Below are 21,338 nucleotides of genomic sequence, written 5' to 3'. Positions count from 1 at the left end.
GTGACTAGACCTGGGTTTGCTGGTCTGGATTTCATTCGTCTTTGGTGGGTTTCTTTGTTGTTGGATGAATGGATGGGATTGGCTAAATGTTCAGTGGCACCTCAGGATTACTAAAGGTTGATCGAAAACTGTAGAGATGTATTTCTAAAAGGAAAGTTTAAAAGCCTACCTAAAAGATTGAAACCATGATTTAAAAATAGTGAAAGAAGAACTGGTTTAGCTTATAATAACCACATCTTTTGTATCAAATTTTGTCTTTTCTTCATAGTTCATCTAAAATAAATGATCACATGTCAACATGAATCATTTCCTATATCCATAGGTTTGATGCGAGTGGTGTAATTTTGTTTATCTTATACAAATGGATTGATTATGTAAGAGAAAAGAACCAGTTATTCCACTGACAGTACCACAGTATGCAGCCAAAAGACACATTGAGAGCAGACATTCAACTTTCATTATTTCTTCAGTGGAAAAACACATGAATCTATTCCTGATACTATACTACTACACTATCTCTGCTTGCAGTCTCTGCCTGCACCGACATAAAACCAGCGCTGGAAAACAACAGGTTCAGACTTGATCTGTTAAGATATTTGAGAGTTGTTTTTAGAACTTGGGTCAAATGATGAATTACATAAAAAAACAAGACAACAACCAAGAACCTTCAACTTTAGAAATGACATGTCCTTCTCGCTAATGTAATAAGTGGATTCCCCGACACACCCTGATACTTTGGTAAGTCAGTGGTTTGCAGCATTGGCCTAGAACGGCCTAAACCTCTTGAGCGCTGTTGAACAGTGATCTCTGAGGATAGACAAAGTCCAGATGTTTAACAATACATGCTGCTCATATTGCCTTGACCTACTGGCTAGAAAAGGAAACCCCAGGGTGTATATATAAATCTGAGCATTTATTTGAAAAGTAACTCCTTGAGTATGTTACATGTAATGCTGTATTGATAATGCGTAGTGTATAAGTTATGTGGCTTAGTCTGCATTTGTATTTGTTAAACTATCTTACATGCTTGCATGGACAACAAAATCTTTAGCTTTATTTTTTTATTTTTTGTTTCGTACCAAGGGAACTAATTCTATTGCCATGTCAAGTTGAATCCCTTTGAGGCTTTTCGTACTTCCAGCTTGGTTTCTGTTGCTTTATTTCCGTGTTTGTGTGAGAGTATGTGTGTAGTTGTGTAGGCCGAAGCATGTGTGAGAGCAGGCAGGGCAGTCTGTGGCCACGGGGCACATGTTACTTGTTTAGTTTGGTTTTCATCGACTCCCCTCTGTGTTCTGTTGTTTATTCTCCCCCCACTACCTTTCTTCTTGGCTTTCTCTCATCTCTTTATCTTCCCTTTGTCCCCGGGTTCCGGTGCTTCTCTCTAAAATAGTCCATGCTTGTTTAAACATCTTCTTTTTTAATACCAGATTTGTTTCATGACCCTGGCTTGTCTTTTGAGTCTCTTTGCTTTAATGTTGAAGAAAGCATAGCCGTCTGACGCTGTGTGGAAATTCCCCTTTGATGGCAGAGCCCCAAATCGAACAGTTCCACAGCGTTCTTGAGAAGTCTCGTATTTCCCAGCCGATCACCACGGTCCAGAAAATTAGGAAATGGATTAGCCTTCCTGAAATTCTAGCTTTGAGATATTAACAATGTTTTTTTAAGAGCAAGCTACAGTTTTCAGTGACAATACCTTGTCTTATCGTTGACAATACTGGAGTGTTTTGCAGGTTTTACCTGTAGATTTTACCTGCACGACAATCATTATTTGTTTATTTGTATAGGAGTATTGTAGGTTTAATGTCAGTAGACAAATGGGTGCTCTGATTACTGTAAGTTGAGGACATTTAGATAATGATTGCATTCTTTTCTTCTTGTTAAGAGTTTCATGCTGAATAGTTTTGCAGTTGCAAATGGAAATGTGACCACTAAAATGTGCTCAGTCATTGTCTTAGTTCAAATTTCCCCACCAAACCAACAGTGAGAGGGGAAAGTGAAAATGTTGAGAGAATTTCCACACCAGTCTGTCAAGAACTGGATTCTGCAATTTCTGCTGTTTGATTGACATTAAGCCGTTTTTATGTTCTCCCTCCAGTGTTGTACTAAACTGGATCACTAATAATAATAGTCTGTGTTGAAAACTTGACTCTGTTGTGTGTTTTGCTGTTTTTTTTCAGCGCCAGACTGTGTCTCTCCAGCCTTTGCCCAAGATAGAGGAGGTTCTGTACCAGTACCAACCCATTCACATTGAAACCTATGGACCCCCGGTGCCTGACCTGGAGCAGCTGGGCAGATTTGGGTACAAATTTATTTATTCAATCTCGTTTACATATAATCTGTTCAGCCATGGCCGGCTCATTTTAGTTTCCTTTACAGAGTTTCCTTCAAGTCCTTTTTGTTTGCATGACATCAGAAGTAACAAAAAGCCTTAACTTTATTCTTTCCCAGTCACGTTCTGTCGTGTTGCTTATTTTTCATTCTGTCAGCTTCTGAACCGACTGCAGTCGATTACTCTGCTGCTGCAGCTCTTCCTTCAAATAAGGTTCCTCCTAATTATGAGCGTGCCCATAATATTGTTTTAATTCACAGACAACGTCTTCCTTCTCCGGCTCTGGAGTGGGCTGGGGCAGTAAGAATATCTCCTTTACAGAAAGTAATGAACATTTATTTATTTAGGATGGGGGCCGAAAAACTGATTGGGGCTCTTTGGCACCGCTTTCAGTGTCCTAAGTTATTTTGACACTTACGACTTGGTTTTAATGTTATGGTCAGGTTTGGATTAGGCATTCACTTCTGGTGGTCAAAATAGTTTAGACTTGCCACATCCAAAATACAGAAAATACAGAGGGGTTAAAAGTTGTGGGTTTAGCTGACGGGTGAAAACAAAGCTATTGAAGCTGGAATATTCATATCAAATTACTCCTCAAATCTGAAAAAAACAACCACTAAATGACAAATTTCAGGCCCAGGCACGCTGAAAACATGAAACTTTTCGTGTTCTTCAGATCTTCTGATCAACAAATACATTCTAAATTAAATAATTTCATGGAAATAAAAAAAAAAGAAGCTATGTTTGGAATTGTGGAGTTTGGAGAAGTCTTGTTTTGGGTGTATTGTTGAAGACCTGCTAGGAAATTACACTCCTTGAGAGGCCTGGCTTGTTTCACTTGACTCGCTTCTGATTAACTGAGAGATTGAAAGCAAAATATACGGGAGGAGGTCTGGGAGGGAGAGAGAGAGAGGTAGTAACAACCATCCACAGGCCGCCACAGTGCATCTGCAGGAGCGTCCATTAACACACGCAGGAAGTGCTTTCCCCGACGGCCCCTTTGGGCCAATCAATCCACGACGCCATTGGTCCAGTCCTTACTGAGTGTAAGCTATCCATCAGACAATCCAGCGCCCAGCCGTCTGCACTTCAACCGGCTGGCAGTGTAGACTGCCCACACACTGAGAAATGCCTGCTTTTATTAGGTGACAGAGGCAAAACGGGGTCATTTGCTTTTTTTCAGCAAGCTCATTGACTTTGAGGTCTGCTTCACCCTGACTGTGACCTTCATTTGGCTACGATATGCATATTTGAAAATAAAATCAGCATGTTTAGGACAAGGTAGGGCTGGGCGATATGGACCAAAAGTCATATCTCGATATTTTCTAGCTGAATGGCGATACTCGATATATATCTCGATATTTTTTCTGTGCCTTAATTGGGGTTTCCCCCAAAGCATTATAGCATAGCATCTCTGTTAGCTTAATTTTTTTCTGAGGCAAACCTTAAAAAAAACAGTCAGTTTTAATACAAAGCCTCGTGCCAAATGTCACACAGGTACCTTTATTAACAGAGGTCTGCACAATATCAAAATGTATAAAACAAATGAAATAAAAATAAACTGCCTGCATATATAGAATAAAAATGCTTCTTGAATAAAATAAAACAAATATCCCTTTCCAGCATAACAATTAAATTAAAATACACTGTGCAATTAATACAATATAGACAGTAACAGGCAGACTTTTCCACTGAGGTTGACAGTTGTGCAAATAACAAAACATTTGTGCAAATCTCAAATAAAACATTCAAGTCAATTTTTCCCAAAATAAGCTATATCAAAATCATAAAGAAAAAAAAATGTTTAAAAAAAAAAAAAAAGTTAAATTTTTTTTTTTTTTTTTTTAAATCAATATAAACGATATATTCTCTTACCATATCGTGTTTGAAAATATATCAATATATATTAAAATCTCGATATATCGCCCAGCCCTAGGACAAGGGTTCTCTCAATGGGTTGCACTTTATCTTTACCATAGATGTTGCTATCTTTGTTGGTTGAACAATTACATTTATTTAATTACCCTGAAAATCATCTGCTTAAGGTGAAACATTTCAGGCAAGTTTAAGCTGAATTACTGGTACTGATTTCCATTATCTATTCAGTGAAGTGCTGAGGCCCTACTTCTTCTTTTGGCCAGGCTAATCATTATGCAGATGTAACGCATCGCACAATTTTTTGCTGCATGCTGGAGTTCAGAGGAGGGAGAAAGCGGAGAGGCCCCCGGTGTCAGCAGTTCAGGGGTCCAGGAGGACCGCTGCTGGAGAGGAAGGACTCTGCCAGAGATAAATGAGGCTCTGTTCAGTGAGGAACACCAATCCCTTTGGTGCAGGCTGCAGGCAGCGACACAGAAAGGCTAGTTCAGACAAACCACAAGTCCCAAGATGCATTGTGCCGTTAAGTAAAAGCAAAGAATATTGCTGACACTTCTGCATAGTTGGCAGTTTGTATTTCAGCTAAGTTTGAAGTTTTGAGAAAATACATAGGCGATCAACCTTGCACGTAGACTTCCCTTCCGTCTGCTGTGGTTTATGTCATACGCACTCATACTCACCTTTGTTATTGCAGTTACAGCGTTTTGGTTTCAGCGGAGCATATGTGATGTATGTAAATATTCACAAGCGCGTGTGCACAGGAGGGAGAGTGCGGACAGTGTTCGCAGAGTGAAAAGTGAGTCCCCTGCGTGGACTACAGCTCCCCTCCTTTGACCTGTGAAGGGAATATGCTTGAACTTTTGAGGAGATATGAATGTGCCTGAGCGTGGATGAGGTGGAATGGGCTGCGAGGGGGCAAGTACTTATTTTAAGACATGGCTGTTTGTCTTGGTCAAGGCCCACAGTGACAGCAGCACCACTGGTGATTTGTCTTGGATGCAGGCATCAAGTGAGACCGGAGCGTTAAGCTCATACATCCCTCCCTGGTGGCCCCACGGCCTCTGGGACTTGTCCATTGCACAGGACGTTCAGTCAACACAGGACTGACTGGAGCCATGTTTTTTTAGTCAACTTGTTCTTTTCTTTTTCATCCCTCTCTCTCTCTCTCTCTGTCTTAGCGGCTGTGTCTTTTCTGCCTTGTCCCTTTGCCCCCCAAAACTAAACCGCAGGAGCGCTGCACTGCTGCCAGGAAAAAGAAGAACCACGCCTCCTACACTGTCTCTCCCTCTCTTTCAGCTGTACCTGAATAAATATGGGCTAAGCTGAGCTCTTATATTAAAGACATCTGCCTCGGTAGTGGAACACAGTTAAAGCAGCATATGCTGGCTACGGGGGCCTCCAAAAATGCTCATTCAGCTTTCACCTCAACTTATACTACTTTGACACACGTATGTCCCCGAAGGTTCTCCTTATGTGCAAAGGTGTGTATGATTTGCCATGGAGGATATGACCCCGTCTGTGTGTGAGGTTTCTGCTAGAGCTTTATGGTACTGCCTATCTCATTGACTGTCACACGCTCAAACGTGTGCGTGAGCCATAGGATTTACGAGTACACTGCAAATGTAACACTACAAGGCTGTTTTCCAAATGTCTTGTCATGGCTCTTTGCTTTTATGTTGAACAGCAACAATCTTTTAATAAACAAAATCAAAAGAGAAGTAAATACTGCTTTGGAGACACAAACAGAAACAAATTATGTTTACATTCACGACTGTTATATGAATCCCAGCACACAGCACACTATACTAGAGAGTATAGCACAGGGGTCGGCAACCCAAAATGTTGAAAGAGCCATATTGGACCAAAAACACAAAAAACGAATATGTTTGGAGCCGCAAAAAAATGAAAGGTCTTGTATAAACCTTAGAATTAAGACAAATGGTGAAAGGAGAAATGTCGAAAAAAAAAGTCAAAATGTGGAGATTAATGTTGAAGTACAATCTCGAGAAAAAAGTTAAAATGTTGAGAAAAAAGTCGAAATGTTGAGAAAAAAGTCAAAATGTCGAGAAAAAAGCCGAAATGTCGAGATTAAAAAGGAAAGGAAAAAAGGAAGAAAAAAAGAGGAAAAAAAGGAAAGAAAGAAGAAAAAGAAAGAAAAAAAGAAAATAAAGACAAAGAAAGAGAAAAAAGGAAGAAAAAAAGAAGAAAAAAGGGAAAAAAAGAAGAAAAAAGCAAAAATAAAACAAGAAAAGAAAGAAAAAAAGGAAAAAAAGAAAAAAGAAAGAGGAAAAAAAGGAAGAAAAAGGGGAAAAAAAAGGAAAAAAAGGTGAAACATTTTTGAAAAAGCTAGGGCCACTAGGGTGGCGCTAAAGAGCCGCATGCGGCTCTAGAGCCGCGGGTTGCCGACTCCTGGTATAGCAGTAGCTGTTAGTCCCCCAGATCCAGCTGATGGGCAGAACCTGAAAGTCATGGCTGCTTTACATTAAATATCTACTGTATATCTGTTCAAGTGGAGGGGTGCTTGTAGACATATGCTGGTGACCTGAAAAAAAACTAGTTTTACATTTGTTTGAGTGTGTAGATTAACATCTGGATTGGAGCGCGCTCCTTACCAGAAATACTTTAGAGCTCTGACTGTGTTGGCGATGAAAGACCGACCAGGATCTTGGACAAGGACAAATCATATGGGGGGAAAATAAGGGGGAAAGAGAAATTGTCTGTGGAGCGTTAAAAAATTCAACTGAAACCTCAAGTGCTGACAATGATAGCTAGCCAGGGCAGTTGTTTGTGTTGGCACAGGTTGCCCTGAAATTAGCCCATCTCTTTTTGACAGAAGTTGCTCTGTATACTTCGGGGAATGCCAGTGTGTATAATATTTTGAAGTTTTTGCCTTTTCCTCCTCCTCTCCACATTGCTTTCTATAATTGGTGGAAAAAGTGAAGTTTTCTGTTGTAAGTGCTTGTCAGACATCCGTCTCTTGTCGGTGGGGTGAAGGGGAGCAGCTGAATGAATGAGTGTTTAGTCTGGAGCTTCTCTCCTGGGGATGTGCTTCTATGCACAAGGAAATAGTCCTGAGAGCACTTTCTCTCACTAAGTCACTATCTGAGGGGTTAAAAAGCCGTGGGTAGTTTGCTTTGACTTACATTCATAAACACAGAGGATAAACCAATCATTTTCTCCCCTCAAAACTGCCTGCAAGTCTTGATTTGAAGCTAATCAATGTTTTTATGGACACAAAACTAATACATAGATCACTTGTGCACACACTCGTAGACTTGCTATGTTTAACATGTGCTTAAAAGACGCCTCCTCGCTGTTCTGGTTGGGAGCCAGAGGTTAATGGGTCTCTGAGTGATGCTCTCCTCCTGCCTGTGTTCTTTAGCTTTCCATCCATCCTTTAATGCCTGGATGCTTTTCTCAGACTGTGTGTGCATATGTCTGTTTGTTTGTTTGCGTGCTTATTTATGCTGCATGTTAAGTGCTTTAGTGGGAGGGCGGTATCTAGGATAGTTGGCAGTAATATCACAGTCCTCAAGTCCCCGCAGTGAGTTTGTAGCCTACGTCTGATTGACCTTACTCCAAGCCTGAAGTCTCCATGTTTCTAGCTTGGGTCTCGTTTGAAAGCAGCACCATCTGTGACCCTGGTTTTGGCTCTGAGAGTTTGAAGCAACACTAAATGTGATATTTGAATCCACTCCTGTCATTCTTTTATTCTCCTGCTCACTCTATAATGAAAATATAAGTCTTCTGACAATATTCCTGTTTTACTTCAATAGGTAGAGGATGGCTAATAAAAGGAATTTCTTGTAATTGCCTTGAATAGCTTTTCCATGTACCCCAGGTTCTCTGATCCCTGCAAGGCACACATCCATCTGATGGGCCTGAAGGGTCTGGAGGATCTAGGGGACGGGTCAGAGGTCACTGACCACAAGAGACCTGAGGCACTGCACCAGGATGTCAGAGTGCTGGAACTGACAAGGGGAGAATGATGGCACCTTAGAGAGATGGGCTTGTATTCTGGGCCACAAATAGTTATGCACTCTCACAAACACAGCTTTGATGCTTAAGTTATGAGCTGGAGAATGAGGCGCCGGTTAGCATGACCTCACATGAACTCTTTCAAGAGTAGTTGTCTTTGATCTACTTTTACAACTTTTAGATTATGTCTTAGGCCACACATTTTGTCCTCATTCAGTCAATTAAAAGATATGTTTTCAAAAATCCCAGCTTTTTGAACATTGTTTATTTTGTTCTCCCACAACAATATGGTTTTCCCTCAAACCATATCGTCACAAATACTTCCAGGTTACCACCATAACCAAGACCTACAGCTGAACCTGGTCCCTCAGACATCTGATATGCTTCATTCATCCACAGTACACACTCGTTGCACGTGCCAATGTCTTGCGTTGCTAAATCTAGCATAGACAGTAACTATAGACTTCATTGCAGCGCTTCACTCACTGTTCAAGTGTTTCTATTGCTTAGATCTAAAAGCTTGGCCGTAGTCACGGGGAACACAGATTTAAAAATTTGCATAGCCAAAAGAGAGTGCAGGCGCTATAAAAACTTGGAGGCTTGAAGCCAGCTATTTGACTTGCAAAGTTGTCTGTGTCCATAGGATGCCCTATCTTTATGCACAGCATTTTAGCCACTAACTTTATGCAGAAACTATACCAGAAACGGAGCAGAGCATGGCCACTGTCTGATTCTCCAGCAGCCAACACCCAGACCATTATCCCGTCTGTCTCAGTAAACAGACCATTAACAGACAGGGTTGGTGGAAGCCAGATCACTATTGTTTTCCCTCCCATAGATCTGTGCAAATATTGATCTTCTCTTGAAGTATGAGTCAAAATAAGCTCGCTCTGTAGTTGACTGAAGCTTCATGCTTGTCGGTGATCTTTTCTGAGCCAAATCGCGAGCAGAAAACAGACATCTTGTGTGTGTTCTGGTCATCTGAAAGAATTCTGCTTCTTGGCGTATTATGCCTCCATAGGCCGCGTGCCAGACGGACCACTAGACTCCCCTTGAGATGGGGACACCAACCAGAGCAAACTAGAGCATTGCCAATGAAGACAACATCAGTGGGAAGGGAATCCTTAGGATAACAACTCATCTTGTGCCACAAATTATTTGTATCACATCCTAGGGGCCACAGGGTCAACACGGCACAGAAAGAGGTTGTGTATCCTGACTATTTTAACACACTGTTCTGTGTAGAGGTTTGCAGCTGCACTCTACACTGAGGTTGCATGCTTTGATTGTGAGCCTGATGGTGCACATAACTATGCATGCACACAACCTAAGTACAAATTATACTCAGTTTGTGTATGTCATTCATACAAACATGAACAGACTGGAGCTTTGTGCATCTTCCTCATTCATCCATCCCTCAGGCAAAGAGCCTAGCTATGTATAAGGGGGATTAGCAGGCTCATTTTCCCCTCCTTAAGAGCTAGAAAAACAAAACAAACTTCTGTCATGTGAGGCTTGACTGTGGGGACTCGTCACACACAGGTCAGAGTAGGAGCCACTTTTCTACCACAATGTATGAATTAAGACCCCTCCCCCTTGCTGTATCTTCCACTGTGTTTTTTTTTTTCTCGTTGCCCCCCCCTCCCACTCATCTCTTTTCACAGTTTTCTCCGTAATTGAAATACACTCTGGCTTTTCCCAGTGCTGTAACTGATACCTGCAGAGGTGAATTTCCACTGGGAAAACTATTCTTTGTCTGTCTGTTGGGGATCTATTCCCTGAATGTTATACCCAACTGTCAGGGCTCCTTTGTTCTTTATACGTGCATGTGTGTATGTATATGCGTGTGTGTGCATGGGTGTGCCTTGCGGTACTAGCCATTCACTGGACAGCATATTTCCTCCCATTGTGCGCAGCCCCATTTGGTTAACGATGACACTGATGTCATGCAATTATCTTCTCCGTCCAAAGCAGTTTGCCTCCACCCCCTCATCCTCCTCCTAAAATTTCCTGGGGGCAAAGATATAATGTGGCCGCTCAGAAAAAAGAAAGATGCTCTGTGCGTCAGGTGGTTAGAGGGCTGTGTGATGCCTCTCGGGCCCCACGGCTGCTGCGATTTAGGTGCATGGCCAGTGGCCTCCCGGACGGCCTCTACTGCCCCCATCAGGCGAGACAATGCAGGTGCAGGGCCAGAAAAAACAAACGTTTTTCCTCTTATGAGTGATGACAGGTGATGCTTGGAGCAGGAAGCAGAAATTGCACAATACAACTGCAATCCTGGTTTTCAAAAGCAAAACAAGCATACGTATAAATAATCAGTCAAGCCAACAAGCCGACTGCTAGAGGACATTTTATAGATTGCCAGTTACTCTGCGTCAGGATTTATTTCTGTGAATGTTAATGTCAAGTGTCAGCCACCGCTTGTGTTAACACTTTAAACATGTTCTCTATTTAAGTAAGTACGTGTTAGCAATACTCACCTCCTTCTCTTTCTCCCTTTTGGGGTGTAGAGAGGCAGACTCAGCCAGTCGGTAGCAATGATAAGACGCATGATAATGGATAAGAGGTTTGTAGACTTGTGTGGACATGATGTAACCACACTGAGCCCCTCTCAAACACACTTGCTGAGTACAACTTGAGATAATCTGGTGGACAGTAGGTAGGCTAATGGCTGATGATCTGTCTCACTCACTTGCATGTCCCAGAGGAAGCTGCAGTCAGTGGAAAACAGCGTGACCTCTGACCTACGGTGATGAAAGACTCCTGTTGACAGATATAGTATACCTGTGAGAGTTATCCCTGTTTTGACTGTCTGTAGAGTTTTTGTTTCTGGACTGCACCCTGGACCAGTTCACACATCTCTGCTGGTTAAAACTCTGCTATTACAGTGATACAGATAGCTCTGCCCTTAGATAAACATGTATTCATACACACAACTGTATAGATACACACACACAGGGGGGGTATAAACACACATCGTGCTTCCAAACAATGCTCTCACTGTGTTGTGCTACTCACAGGGGTACATTTTCTCTCCGGATAGAGTTTAGGAAGGAGGGGCAGATGGGGCTGCGGTGCTGTGAGTGAAACCGGAGCTGCCAGAGGAATGCAGGGGGTGTTTGGGGAGGACTGGAGTATAGTGGGTAAAGGAGGGGGTGACTTAAGGGGTAGGATGGGTGATTAGGGGGTGACAGCTGAGTGCTGACCCCTTTATAATGACAAATCATCTGGCAGGTGTGTGGCTCCGTTCCCTCCTTTAGTTCCCATCATTCCCATGCCAGGAATCCTCAATTGCTGCTGGGGCATAGTGCTAAAGGAAGACTTCCGGGCATTTGTACTTTTGTCCAGCAGACTCATAACTGCCCTTTTAGAAAGACGGAGCAAACCCGTTTCTGAAATATGCTGCCCCGGGATTTTCTGCTCCTTCGCTTTAATAAACTGAGCTAATGAGGCTTCTTAACGTGGAAAAGAAAGGATATGATTTATTGATCATCTTCCTGTACTGAAATGTTCCAAAGTGAATCCTGATTAGTTTTACTGTAGGAATATTAGTTAGCACTGTCGCTATTGCAGGGGATTAGCAGTATTTAGTTGTCTTAACTTTCATTTACTTTGACCAGTCCTGATATCTCACTGCTGGAAGATTTGAATCAATTTTTCACTCGTTTTTTTAAGACAAAACAATTCCATCCACATAAAGCAGCAGGAACAGAGCAAAGCCTGTGCAAACCAACTAACAAGGTCACAGTCTCACGCTCCCTGAACGCAGACGCCATCATTCTGGTCCCCGCCCCCCAAAAAAAGAGCTATAACCACTTCATAACCACTGACCTCGGGGGGTATGAAGTGTTCGAGCGACTGATCCTGCATCATCGATCGATTTATAGTTCGGTATTTAATACCATCGTACCAAACATCCTTGACAGGAAACGGACTGACCTGGACTTCCCGTCCCTCACCTGTGTCTGGGTTGAGAACTTCCTGACGGATTGTCCACAAACAGTAAAGGTGGGCCCTCTCATATCATCCACCCCGACACTCACAGCCCCCTCAAACATCATTATCAAATACACGATGACACAACAGTGTTGCTGATCCCTGGCAGTGATGAATCTGGATACAGGGAGGAGGTACAGCTTGAAACATGGTGCTCAGTAAACAATATCACCTTTAACACCAGCAAAACAAAAGAGATGGTGATAGATCAGATCAGAAGTATAGTATAGTGGTCAAAATAACCCAGCAGTGGCTGCACTTCATAAGACCGCTGAGGAAGTGTCACCTAGAGGTCGGTCTGCTGAGGCTTTCTATCAGTCCAGCATAGAATCTGTCCTGACATTTGCCATCGCATATGCCAGCTGCATAACTGGGGACAGGAAAGCACTGCAGGGAGTAATAAAAACGGCACCGAACATCACTGCCTGTCCCATGCTCTCCCTGGAGGACATCACCACCTCTCGTGGTCTCAGCAGGGCGAGAACGGTCCTCGCTGACTATTCACTCCCAGGTCAAAGCTCGTTCAGCCGGCTGCCGTCTGGCAAGAGGCACAGAAGCCACAGGTGCCGAACAAGCCGCTTCCAAAACAGTTTTTATCCCTATGACCAAAAAGTTAAATTTAAAACAATGACCACCATGGGGTAAGTGCAATAAGGTAAACGTCAATGCATGTCCAGGTGTTTTATTTATCAATTATTATTATTATCGGCAGCCTTGATCCATTTTCGAGAACAGTGCTCCATGTGTGGTTAATGCTCTCCCTAATTTCACTGTACAATTTTAACCTTGTGATTCTCAGGTATTGAACATAAAGGCTTATTCTTCTTATTCATTGCTGCCACCATCCTTCAGGTTTTTTACTCTGTTAGGGGAAAAAAAAGCAAAAATGAGTAGCCAGTTGTTCGTCTCCTCTCAGATCAGTGTGGAGATTGAAAGAACTTGTTGAGATGTTAATCACTCTCAGAAAAATAAAGCCAAATATCAAGTTTCTTGTTCTTCAGAAAGGGTTGGTTTAGCTACTTTCAACATCCTGGATTGTCAGTAACTTCATCAAGTCTTAATGTATTAACGCAGATGGACCAAAAACAACAATTCTTTAGTAAGCGTTGTTTAAAACTGATTGGGATTGCTGCGCTGAACTGTGTCTGTTCTGTGGTTTGCATGTTGATTAAGTGTCTACTTGTTTAAACCCACCATAACAGCCTTCTTTTCTTTTCCTTTCCATCTAGTCTTATCATCCACAGCTTTTCTTAATCCAAGTCTAGCCAAAACATGAAGTTGTGACAAAAAAAACCTCACCGCAGCCGGCACCTCCATCTGCTATGTGTCATTCTCCCTCCTCCCCCGAGTCCCAGAGCCTCAGCCATTTTTCTGAGGATCTCAAACGCTGTCCATTCCACTGCAGCGTCCCCACATCTAAACACGAGGAGGAGCCCCACATTCTCAGCTGGAAATTACGATGAAACCCACCGGAACACTTCACTACTTATCTTTTCACTTTTAATCAGAGATGGAGCTCTGTTGCTTTTTCCAGGCAACAGAAGCAGGGAGTACTTTTAGGGCCCCATCAGGAAAATATCTGAGCATTATTAGCATTAGCAGGAGACGCTGAGCAGGTACTGAGCCAAGTGGAAAAATGCACTTCGCTTCGAACAGTTTTCGGCCAATTTTCACGTGGCTTTTGGAAAGCAGAAGGGTGGAAAATAACGCGAGTAACTATGCTTCAAACTTTAAATTCATGCTGTAATTGATTCCAGTGGAATCTGACATACAAAGGAAAAAGATGTTGATGGACAAAAATTAAATGTATCACTCCTCTGAGTTAAAGCAAACACCTGCCGTATTCCCTCGTGGCCATTGCAGTCTGGAACACATACTGTGTCATTCAGTTGTCTTCATCACCTGCACTCGTATATTCCAGCTCCCCCTAAGCGACATAATGGGCCGGTCCAAATTGACCTATATTTACCCAATAATACAAAGCTTTGAAAAGACCCATATCAAGTTGCAACTAATGCTCCAGTGGGGCCCGGCGAGTGAAAGATGTTACTGGCCGAAACAGCTTGGGTTTCAGTGCCCCATGAACAAAAGGCTGTCCACCCTTTAGAAGGAAAGGGAGAAGGAGGGAACGGGGGAGACGGGGTGGGAGCGTTAATGCTCACAGTGACACTGTCGTGTCAGAGGGGCGTGAAGAATACGAGCAGCATATGTCGCTCCAGTATGTAGTTGCATCTCACCTCATGATTTCTGTGAAGTTTGTGTTCAGAGCATGTCTTGTCGTTGCATGTCTTCTTATTTGTCCTTTCTGAATTTGTAAACATGGTTGAGTACTGTCATGTGGAGAGAGAGATGAGTGTGTGTCTCATGGCGCGCCTTTACCGGAAGATGCAGAAACAGCCGTCGAGTTAATGGAGCACAACTGATCTAACCACGGCTGTTTGGGGTGAGTGCAGGACAGGCAGCGTTGGTTTAAGAGGCAAAGTTTAGTGATGATGATACCCAAAGGTGGTTTCACCTCATAACCCCCTCCCCTCCTTCCCTGGCACACACACACACACACACACACACACACACACACTCTCCTCTTTCCAGTTCCCAACCCCCACACCTACACACTCTCTTTCCCTCTCCTTCATGTTCTCCTTTTGCTCTCATGCTCTCCCTCTCCTCAGGGGCATGCAGGTATAAAGTTACACAGAGCTCTCAGCTTTCTTGGAAGGAATGACCACATGAGTAGCTTGGGGATTAGATTAGCAGGAAGAGCAGACTTAGACGGGCTGTAAATAGCCCACTTTTTTCACCATTAAAAAGGCCCAGTACAATATAATCAATAGATAGCACTCATCCGATGCAGGAAGCCATATGAGAAGACCTCCCTCAAGTGCTCTGAAGGACAGGCTACAGCAGCTTGGACCTAATGAAGTTATTATTAATCACTGGGCCTCCTGTTTTGAACTTGTGTGTCGTTTCTCTAGTGGGTGATGAGTGGTCTGATGTGATTGACATTCTGCGCTGTTCCTCTCACTTTCTCACTTGTGCCGTATTTATGACTTTCTGTGTTTGTCACAGACACGTGTACAAGTGGGGTCATTTAAAAAGAAAACAATGTTTTAATTCTAAGATTTCACTTGTAAAAACTTATTGGTTAAAAAAAATAAAGCTGCTGAAAAGCAACAGGACATATTACACCAAATTATAACTAAACAACCCGTATTGCTTCCACTGTCTAAGTAGCGGCCAATTTATTAAATACCAGCAAGTTTGACCTGCAGACATTTGGGCAGTTTGCTATGTGGAACATTTAGGAGTGCGTTAACACAATGCCAAGCAGGAAAGACATCATCACTAATCGGAAAAGGGTTCAAAAGGTCACTTCCAAACAACTTGGAGCCCATTAGTCAATGGTGAAAACTAAGAACTACAATAAAATCATATTAAATACTCAAAGCACATCATTATTTACCAATTTTTTTTACCTGGTAAATCCAAAAAGCCTATCATCATCATTATTGTAATATAAACATATTAAAAATGAAAAAGAATTAGATTCAGTAAGAGTGTTCTTCATTTTTCACATGTTTTTTTCATATTTCAATATTTTTATCAGAGTTACTGTGTTACAAGAAAAAAAAAAAGCAGCAGCTTGTAGAATCATAAAACACTCAAGCAAAATATGATCCGTCCAGCGTTAAGTCTCAGCACAACCTTTTTTTCCCCTCATCCGTCACCCATTCACACACACCTCAGCTCGCTCATACTCTGAGCCTCCCCGCAGGTGTTGGGTTACTCTGCAAAGCAGCTTGAATGAGCGCAGAAATCAGAGTGCTGTCTGTGCTCTTGCGTCCCGTTTCACTTTGAAGTTTCCCCAGCTCACAGGAACAGGGGCCACAAAGCCAGACTCGTGTGAGGGCTTTAGACCTTTCTGTCAGGACTGGGAGGGGGGGGGGGGGGGGGGGTTAGCAATATTGGGTAAGGCTACGTGTTATCTCAGTTGCTGGGGGACTTTGTTGTTTTAGATTTGTTGTAAGAAACAACCACTTTCTGAGTGTACAAAAACATTGGAGAAAGGATTAGAGTGGATGGGAAAGCAGGACACACACACACACACACACACACACACACACACACACACACACACACACACACACACACACACACACACACACACACACACACACACAGTTAGAACTGTGGCAACAAGATGTGAGGCAAAATTAACAGCTCGACTGTTTTTCTGTCCGTGCACAAATGTGAACATAAACAGTGACTCTTGGCTTTGCTTAGATCCTGAAAACATGCTTGAACAGGCCACATCTGTGAGCACTCTATAATACTTTAATAGAGCCATGTTGGTGAGGCGTCAGGACATAAGGTATTTCACTGTCGGTGTATCGCTGCGTCTGTCTTTTATGATCTCGTCAAAGGGTCTGGAGACAGCCGCAGTTTTAAAGAATAATAAATTAAAGTTCCACTCTCAGAAACTACTTTTAAAACGAGCGCTCGGGCCGCCCGCTTGAGAGAATTACAAAATGTGTCCCTGTCGGTACTGAGTCGAGCCTTCTGTGTGTTCCCAGGTACTTGAACCATGTTCGGACTGCCCTGCCACAAGACACGGCCGGCGGATACACCTCAGCTCTGGCGTGTCATCGAGCCGTCCAGGATGCTTTCAGTGGGATGTTCCCTCTGAGAGGTTAAACACATTCAACCTTGTTCAAGTTCCAAATGGGCTTGAATGGACTATAAATACAGCACTACCACCTCTTTGCTGCTGTGGCTGGTATTGCTCGGATTTGTTTTTGGTCAATTGGTAACGTAATATTTTAAGTTGTTTTTTTGTCGTTTTGTTTTTTAATAAAAATGAACAGTCAATCAGTCTTTTGAGATTTATTTAAAAAAAAAAAAGAAAACCTTAACATGGAACATGTACAGCTCAATATAATAACTGTAATCGATTATTTGCCTTAAAGCTGAATCATGATTTCTCGTGATGATGCAAGAACATAACTAGCCAAGGTGAAGGTTGGAGGAAAAAATGTCCCTGAAATGTTTATTTTCTTTCCTTACAGTCTCAGGTTGTTGTGATAATCATGCTGAATGTGGAGAGTCTTCACACTTCTGCCTCTTACTGGCTGGTTCGTCTGCGGTCTCTGTAAAACACAACACAAATGTTGAGAAGAAAATAACAGAAACTGCCACAAACTTTCCTTTACTTCAACACATCTGGAATTTCTGTGACATCTCCATGCCCTAAAGACCACTGAGAGTATGAAAACCTTTTTAAAATTGATAGTAGCTACAGTAACGCCCAGATGTATTGATAACGTGCCACATTTTGATTTTGGCATTTTTTAAATTTTTTTTAACTATGGAGCTTCTTCTGATTGGATCACCACCCAGCCATCATTTTGATATTTCTTTGTCATTTCATGGCCAAAATGAACCCTATGAAGTAGTCTGGTGTATATTGCTGGATTCCTGACTGCCCGACAAACAATTTCTCACCTTTGCACTCTTCATTACTGCAGAAGAGGACCTCTTTGGGAAGAGTGAATTTCACACACATCATATCTTTGTTGGGAGCTACGTTGCGCACAAAATGCACAGAGCATTTTTCCTCTAGAGGGAATCCCAGGCTGAGGGAAGCTCTCCGCACCATATCGGCCTCGGGGTCGTCCTCTTTGGAGAAGCCGTAGCAGTGTACTATGGGGAGGTTCTGGTCACAAGGAGGTTCCTGCTGCAGGAGACCCCTGAATGCATCCAGAAATTCCAGAGCCAATGCAGGCAGGTTCATCACGATGTGGACACTCGTGTCTCCCTTGAGCAGAACATGCAACTCCTGTTTCAAAGGTCCCTGAATGAAGGCTCTACCGTCCAGGTTAAAGGTCCGGACTTGGCCCTCCACCTTATTCAGTTTGCAGTTGTATTGCAACCATTTGTAGGACTCCGGGTTGAGATCATTGGCGCAAATGTTGGCGCCCAGGCGGGCAGCTGGAATGGCGAAGGGTCCGACCCCGGCGAACACGTCGAACACGGTGTCACCGCGTTTAACGAGCTGCACCACTCGCTGGTGCTCGGTACTCAGCCGAGAATTCCAGTAGACTCGAGAGAAGTCAAACTCGTACGTCACTCCGTTTTCTTTCACCTGCAACGAGAACAACGTTGAGCATCAGAGCTGATTCCAAAGATGTGTCAACAATCAAGGTTAAATTCATCTAATGCTGTAAACTAGAGACCATATGTCCTGTTAACAGTTCATCTGTGACATGGGGATGTGGCAAAAGCATGAAATAGGCAGTTTTCACACATGTGAAGACACCATTAATTTATAGTATGCACAGATTCTGGAGCAACATATCCAGACATCCAGATGATGTCTCCTAAAAAAAACACCTGGATTATTTCAGCAACACTGTAAAACCACATTCTGCTCATTTGAAGAAAACATGTTTATGTTGTAAAAGCGTCTGGCTGCTCGAGCTGCACCTGTCAACCATGGAGGAGATTTGGAGCATCATAAAATGGAAAATATGACAAAGGAGGCCCTGAACTGTTGAGCAGCTGTAAGTTTTTAAAAACAACACAAGCAAGACTTTCTACATATGTGTGAATCATAAACATTAACCAGTTTCACATACTTTGGCCACCATGTTCTCCTCGCCAGCCAACACCTCCATCTTGAAGTTACGGTACGTTGAGTCAATTATGTTTATCTTATTGACCACACATGTGATGCCAGGGTTTTTATCCATGATCACTTGACCTGCCGTGGGAGCAAAACAAATTAAAAAACAATCTGTTTACAACACATGCTGATCAACAGCAATTTCTGTTCCTGTTTTGTTAACTACAACTACACCTGAGATGGATCTGCAAAAAAAAAAAGCATTTAAAGCTAAAGCACTTACAATTTCAGTAAATATTCTGCTGTAATGTTGCCACCCCATCCCAAAACTAATCAAGTCCTTAAAAAAAACTATTAGAAAAAACTTGACATAATTGATCTATTCCACATGCTCGACCAAAGACGATGCAATATAAAATAAATAAGGATGCATATTAAAACACTAACGTATAAGAACTGATCAGTCTCCTGTCTTGAGACCAGTGTACTTTTGTGAGATTTTTAAATTGATAACTGTGAGCACAACACATCCTGAGAAAAACTTTTGAAAGCTGTAAGTACTTTTACATTTGAAGCCCCTGCTATTTCCCCAAAGTGACATTTCTCCTTTTCAGCATCTGCCTCTCACCTATGACATTCTTGTGTGGGAGCTGGTGGTCTCTCAGGTTCATGTGAGCGATGTGTCCCACCCGGCTAAAGCCCGATGTCACATCTTGACCCTGAGGGAGCACGGCCTCCAGCACTTCTTCCGTCTTCAGGTTGTCATACGTCAGCTTTAGCTCATAGTAGTGCAGCTCCTCAGTCACACCAAACGACCTCAAGGCTTCAGCTTCATCTTCACTGAAGGAGCTCGCTGAGGTGACTCTGCGAGGGTCCAGTAGGACTAACCGACAGCCACTATTCTCATCTTTGTCTTGGACTACTCTGGGAAGACCCGGTCGCTGGATGGTGGACTTTCTCAGGCACTTCACAACTTTGTTTAAGACCCCAGTGGGTACCCGCAGCGCTGGAACTGTGATGTCCTGTGTGAAGGCATCTTTATCCAGAGAGGTCATACCCCGGACCTCTGTGGGGAGCCGGTACAGTTTGGACTCCATTGTTGGGTTGGTGATTAAGCCAGGACAGGCTGCTGCTGCAGAGCAGAGCCTCCGGTGCACAGCAGAAACGTTGAGCTTTCTCTGAGTTTGAAGTGATGACAAGATTCTGGTGAAAAGCCTGAGAAAAGAAAAAAACAAAAATCTTGATTGTGTTTACCTGTGCTGTGATGGCACATACCCACTGATTGGCAGATTCTAAAATTATAAGCTATTTTCAAAGACCATTTTCATGTATTTAGGGGAAAGAATTATTGACAGAAGGAAAGAAAAAAAAAAGTTCCTGCGGATTGGAGACAAACCAATACATTTTAGCGCTCCAAAGTAGTTTGCCACACCTCTAGTATAGTAGTGAATATATTTCTGTTATTAATAATTAAATGCTTCCTGGATTGGCAGTGGATGTCACCCCCCCCCCCCCAAAAAAAAACAAAAAAACACTGGGTTTGTATGTGTATATATGTATGTGTATGCGTATGTATATGTATATATATTAAATATAGTAATAATGCACATATATAATGCCTTAGGTTTTTACCGGTATGGTATCAACCATTAATATGTGTGCAGACAAGATAAAAAATAAATAAATTAAAAAAAAATAAATGCAGAGGCAATTGTGTAATAAAAAAATACACACACGCAAAAAAGTCTGAACATTTGTCTAATCTTGCAGCTGCTTTACAACTAGCCCTTTGACATTAAACATAAAGCTGATGTGACTATGGATAAAGTAAAAAGTGCCACCCCTGGCTAACTGTTAAAACTCACCTACAAATCAATATCACTACTATCTTTGTTGAGGAAATAAAATAATATATTTTGCTTTTCAAATACAAAATATTACAAACTATGGATTGGATGTGTGGAAAAAAACCACCTTAGTTTCTTCCATGTCTGATCACTTAAGACTGAATATTAAATAAAAATGTTATGTTCTCACAGTTTTTTTACATGCAGGACATGAACCTATGTAATAATTTAAAATGAATGCCTTTTTATTTGACCCAACAAGGCAAAAGGCACATCGGTAGCTTGCACACCCAATCCAACATACAGGACTGTCTCAGAAAATTAGAATATTGTGATAAAGTTCTTTATTTTCTGTAATGCAATTAAAAAAAACAAAAATGTCATATATTCTGGATTCATTACAAATCAACTGAAATATTGCAAGCCTTTTATTATTTTAATATTGCTGATTATGGCTTACAGTTTAAGATTAAGATTCCCAGAATATTCTAATTTTTTGAGATAGGATATTTGAGTTTTCTTAAGCTGTAAGCCATGATCAGCAATATTAAAATAATAAAAGGCTTGCAATATTTCAGTTGATTTGTAATGAATCCAGAATGTATGACATTTTTGTTTTTGTAATTGCATTACAGAAAATCACAATATTCTAATTTCCTGAGACAGTCCTGTATATGACTAAGTTATTCAT

The 21,338-nt window shown here is 42.0% G+C and overlaps 2 protein-coding genes across 2 annotated transcripts in view; one reads left to right on the top strand and one right to left on the bottom strand.

The window, feature by feature from the left end:
- The window catches only part of mnat1 (MNAT1 component of CDK activating kinase), a 39,377-nt gene extending 22,330 nt beyond the window's left edge, over positions 1–17,047 (top strand). Inside the window, exons 7-8 of the mRNA XM_061743065.1 lie at positions 2,178–2,299; positions 16,753–17,047. Coding sequence (XP_061599049.1) covers positions 2,178–2,299; positions 16,753–16,873 — 243 coding nt within the window. The 3' untranslated portion in view covers positions 16,874–17,047. The remainder of the gene's footprint in view (positions 1–2,177; positions 2,300–16,752) is intronic.
- Positions 17,048–17,055: 8 nt separating this feature from the next.
- On the bottom strand, positions 17,056–20,011 carry trmt5 (tRNA methyltransferase 5). The gene is made up of 4 exons (XM_061743064.1): positions 19,429–20,011; positions 18,814–18,938; positions 17,681–18,320; positions 17,056–17,325 (listed from the first exon to the last, which is right to left on the bottom strand). The coding sequence occupies exons 1-4, from the start codon at positions 19,895–19,897 to the stop codon at positions 17,264–17,266; spliced, it is 1,296 nt and encodes a 431-aa protein (XP_061599048.1). The 5' UTR covers positions 19,898–20,011; the 3' UTR covers positions 17,056–17,263.
- Positions 20,012–21,338: the final 1,327 nt, after the last annotated feature.

Source organism: Cololabis saira, chromosome 16 (assembly GCF_033807715.1).
Source record: "Cololabis saira isolate AMF1-May2022 chromosome 16, fColSai1.1, whole genome shotgun sequence".
Classification (NCBI taxonomy): Eukaryota; Metazoa; Chordata; class Actinopteri; order Beloniformes; family Belonidae; genus Cololabis; species Cololabis saira.
Note: the sequence above shows the minus strand (reverse complement) of the source record. Positions and strands in the feature narration are given on the sequence as shown.

What these genes read in the sequence shown, in the direction of transcription:
- trmt5 (XM_061743064.1), bottom strand. Translation starts at nt 19,897, where the DNA reads ATGGAGTCCAAACTGTACCGGCTCCCCACAGAGGTCCGGGGTATGACC. An exon ending in CCCACACAAGAATGTCATAG is followed by an intron (nt 18,939 to 19,428) that starts GTGAGAGGCAGA and finishes CTCCCACGGCAG; the next exon opens with GTCAAGTGATCATGGATAAA. An exon ending in AGGAGAACATGGTGGCCAAA is followed by an intron (nt 18,321 to 18,813) that starts GTATGTGAAACT and finishes TTCTCGTTGCAG; the next exon opens with GTGAAAGAAAACGGAGTGAC.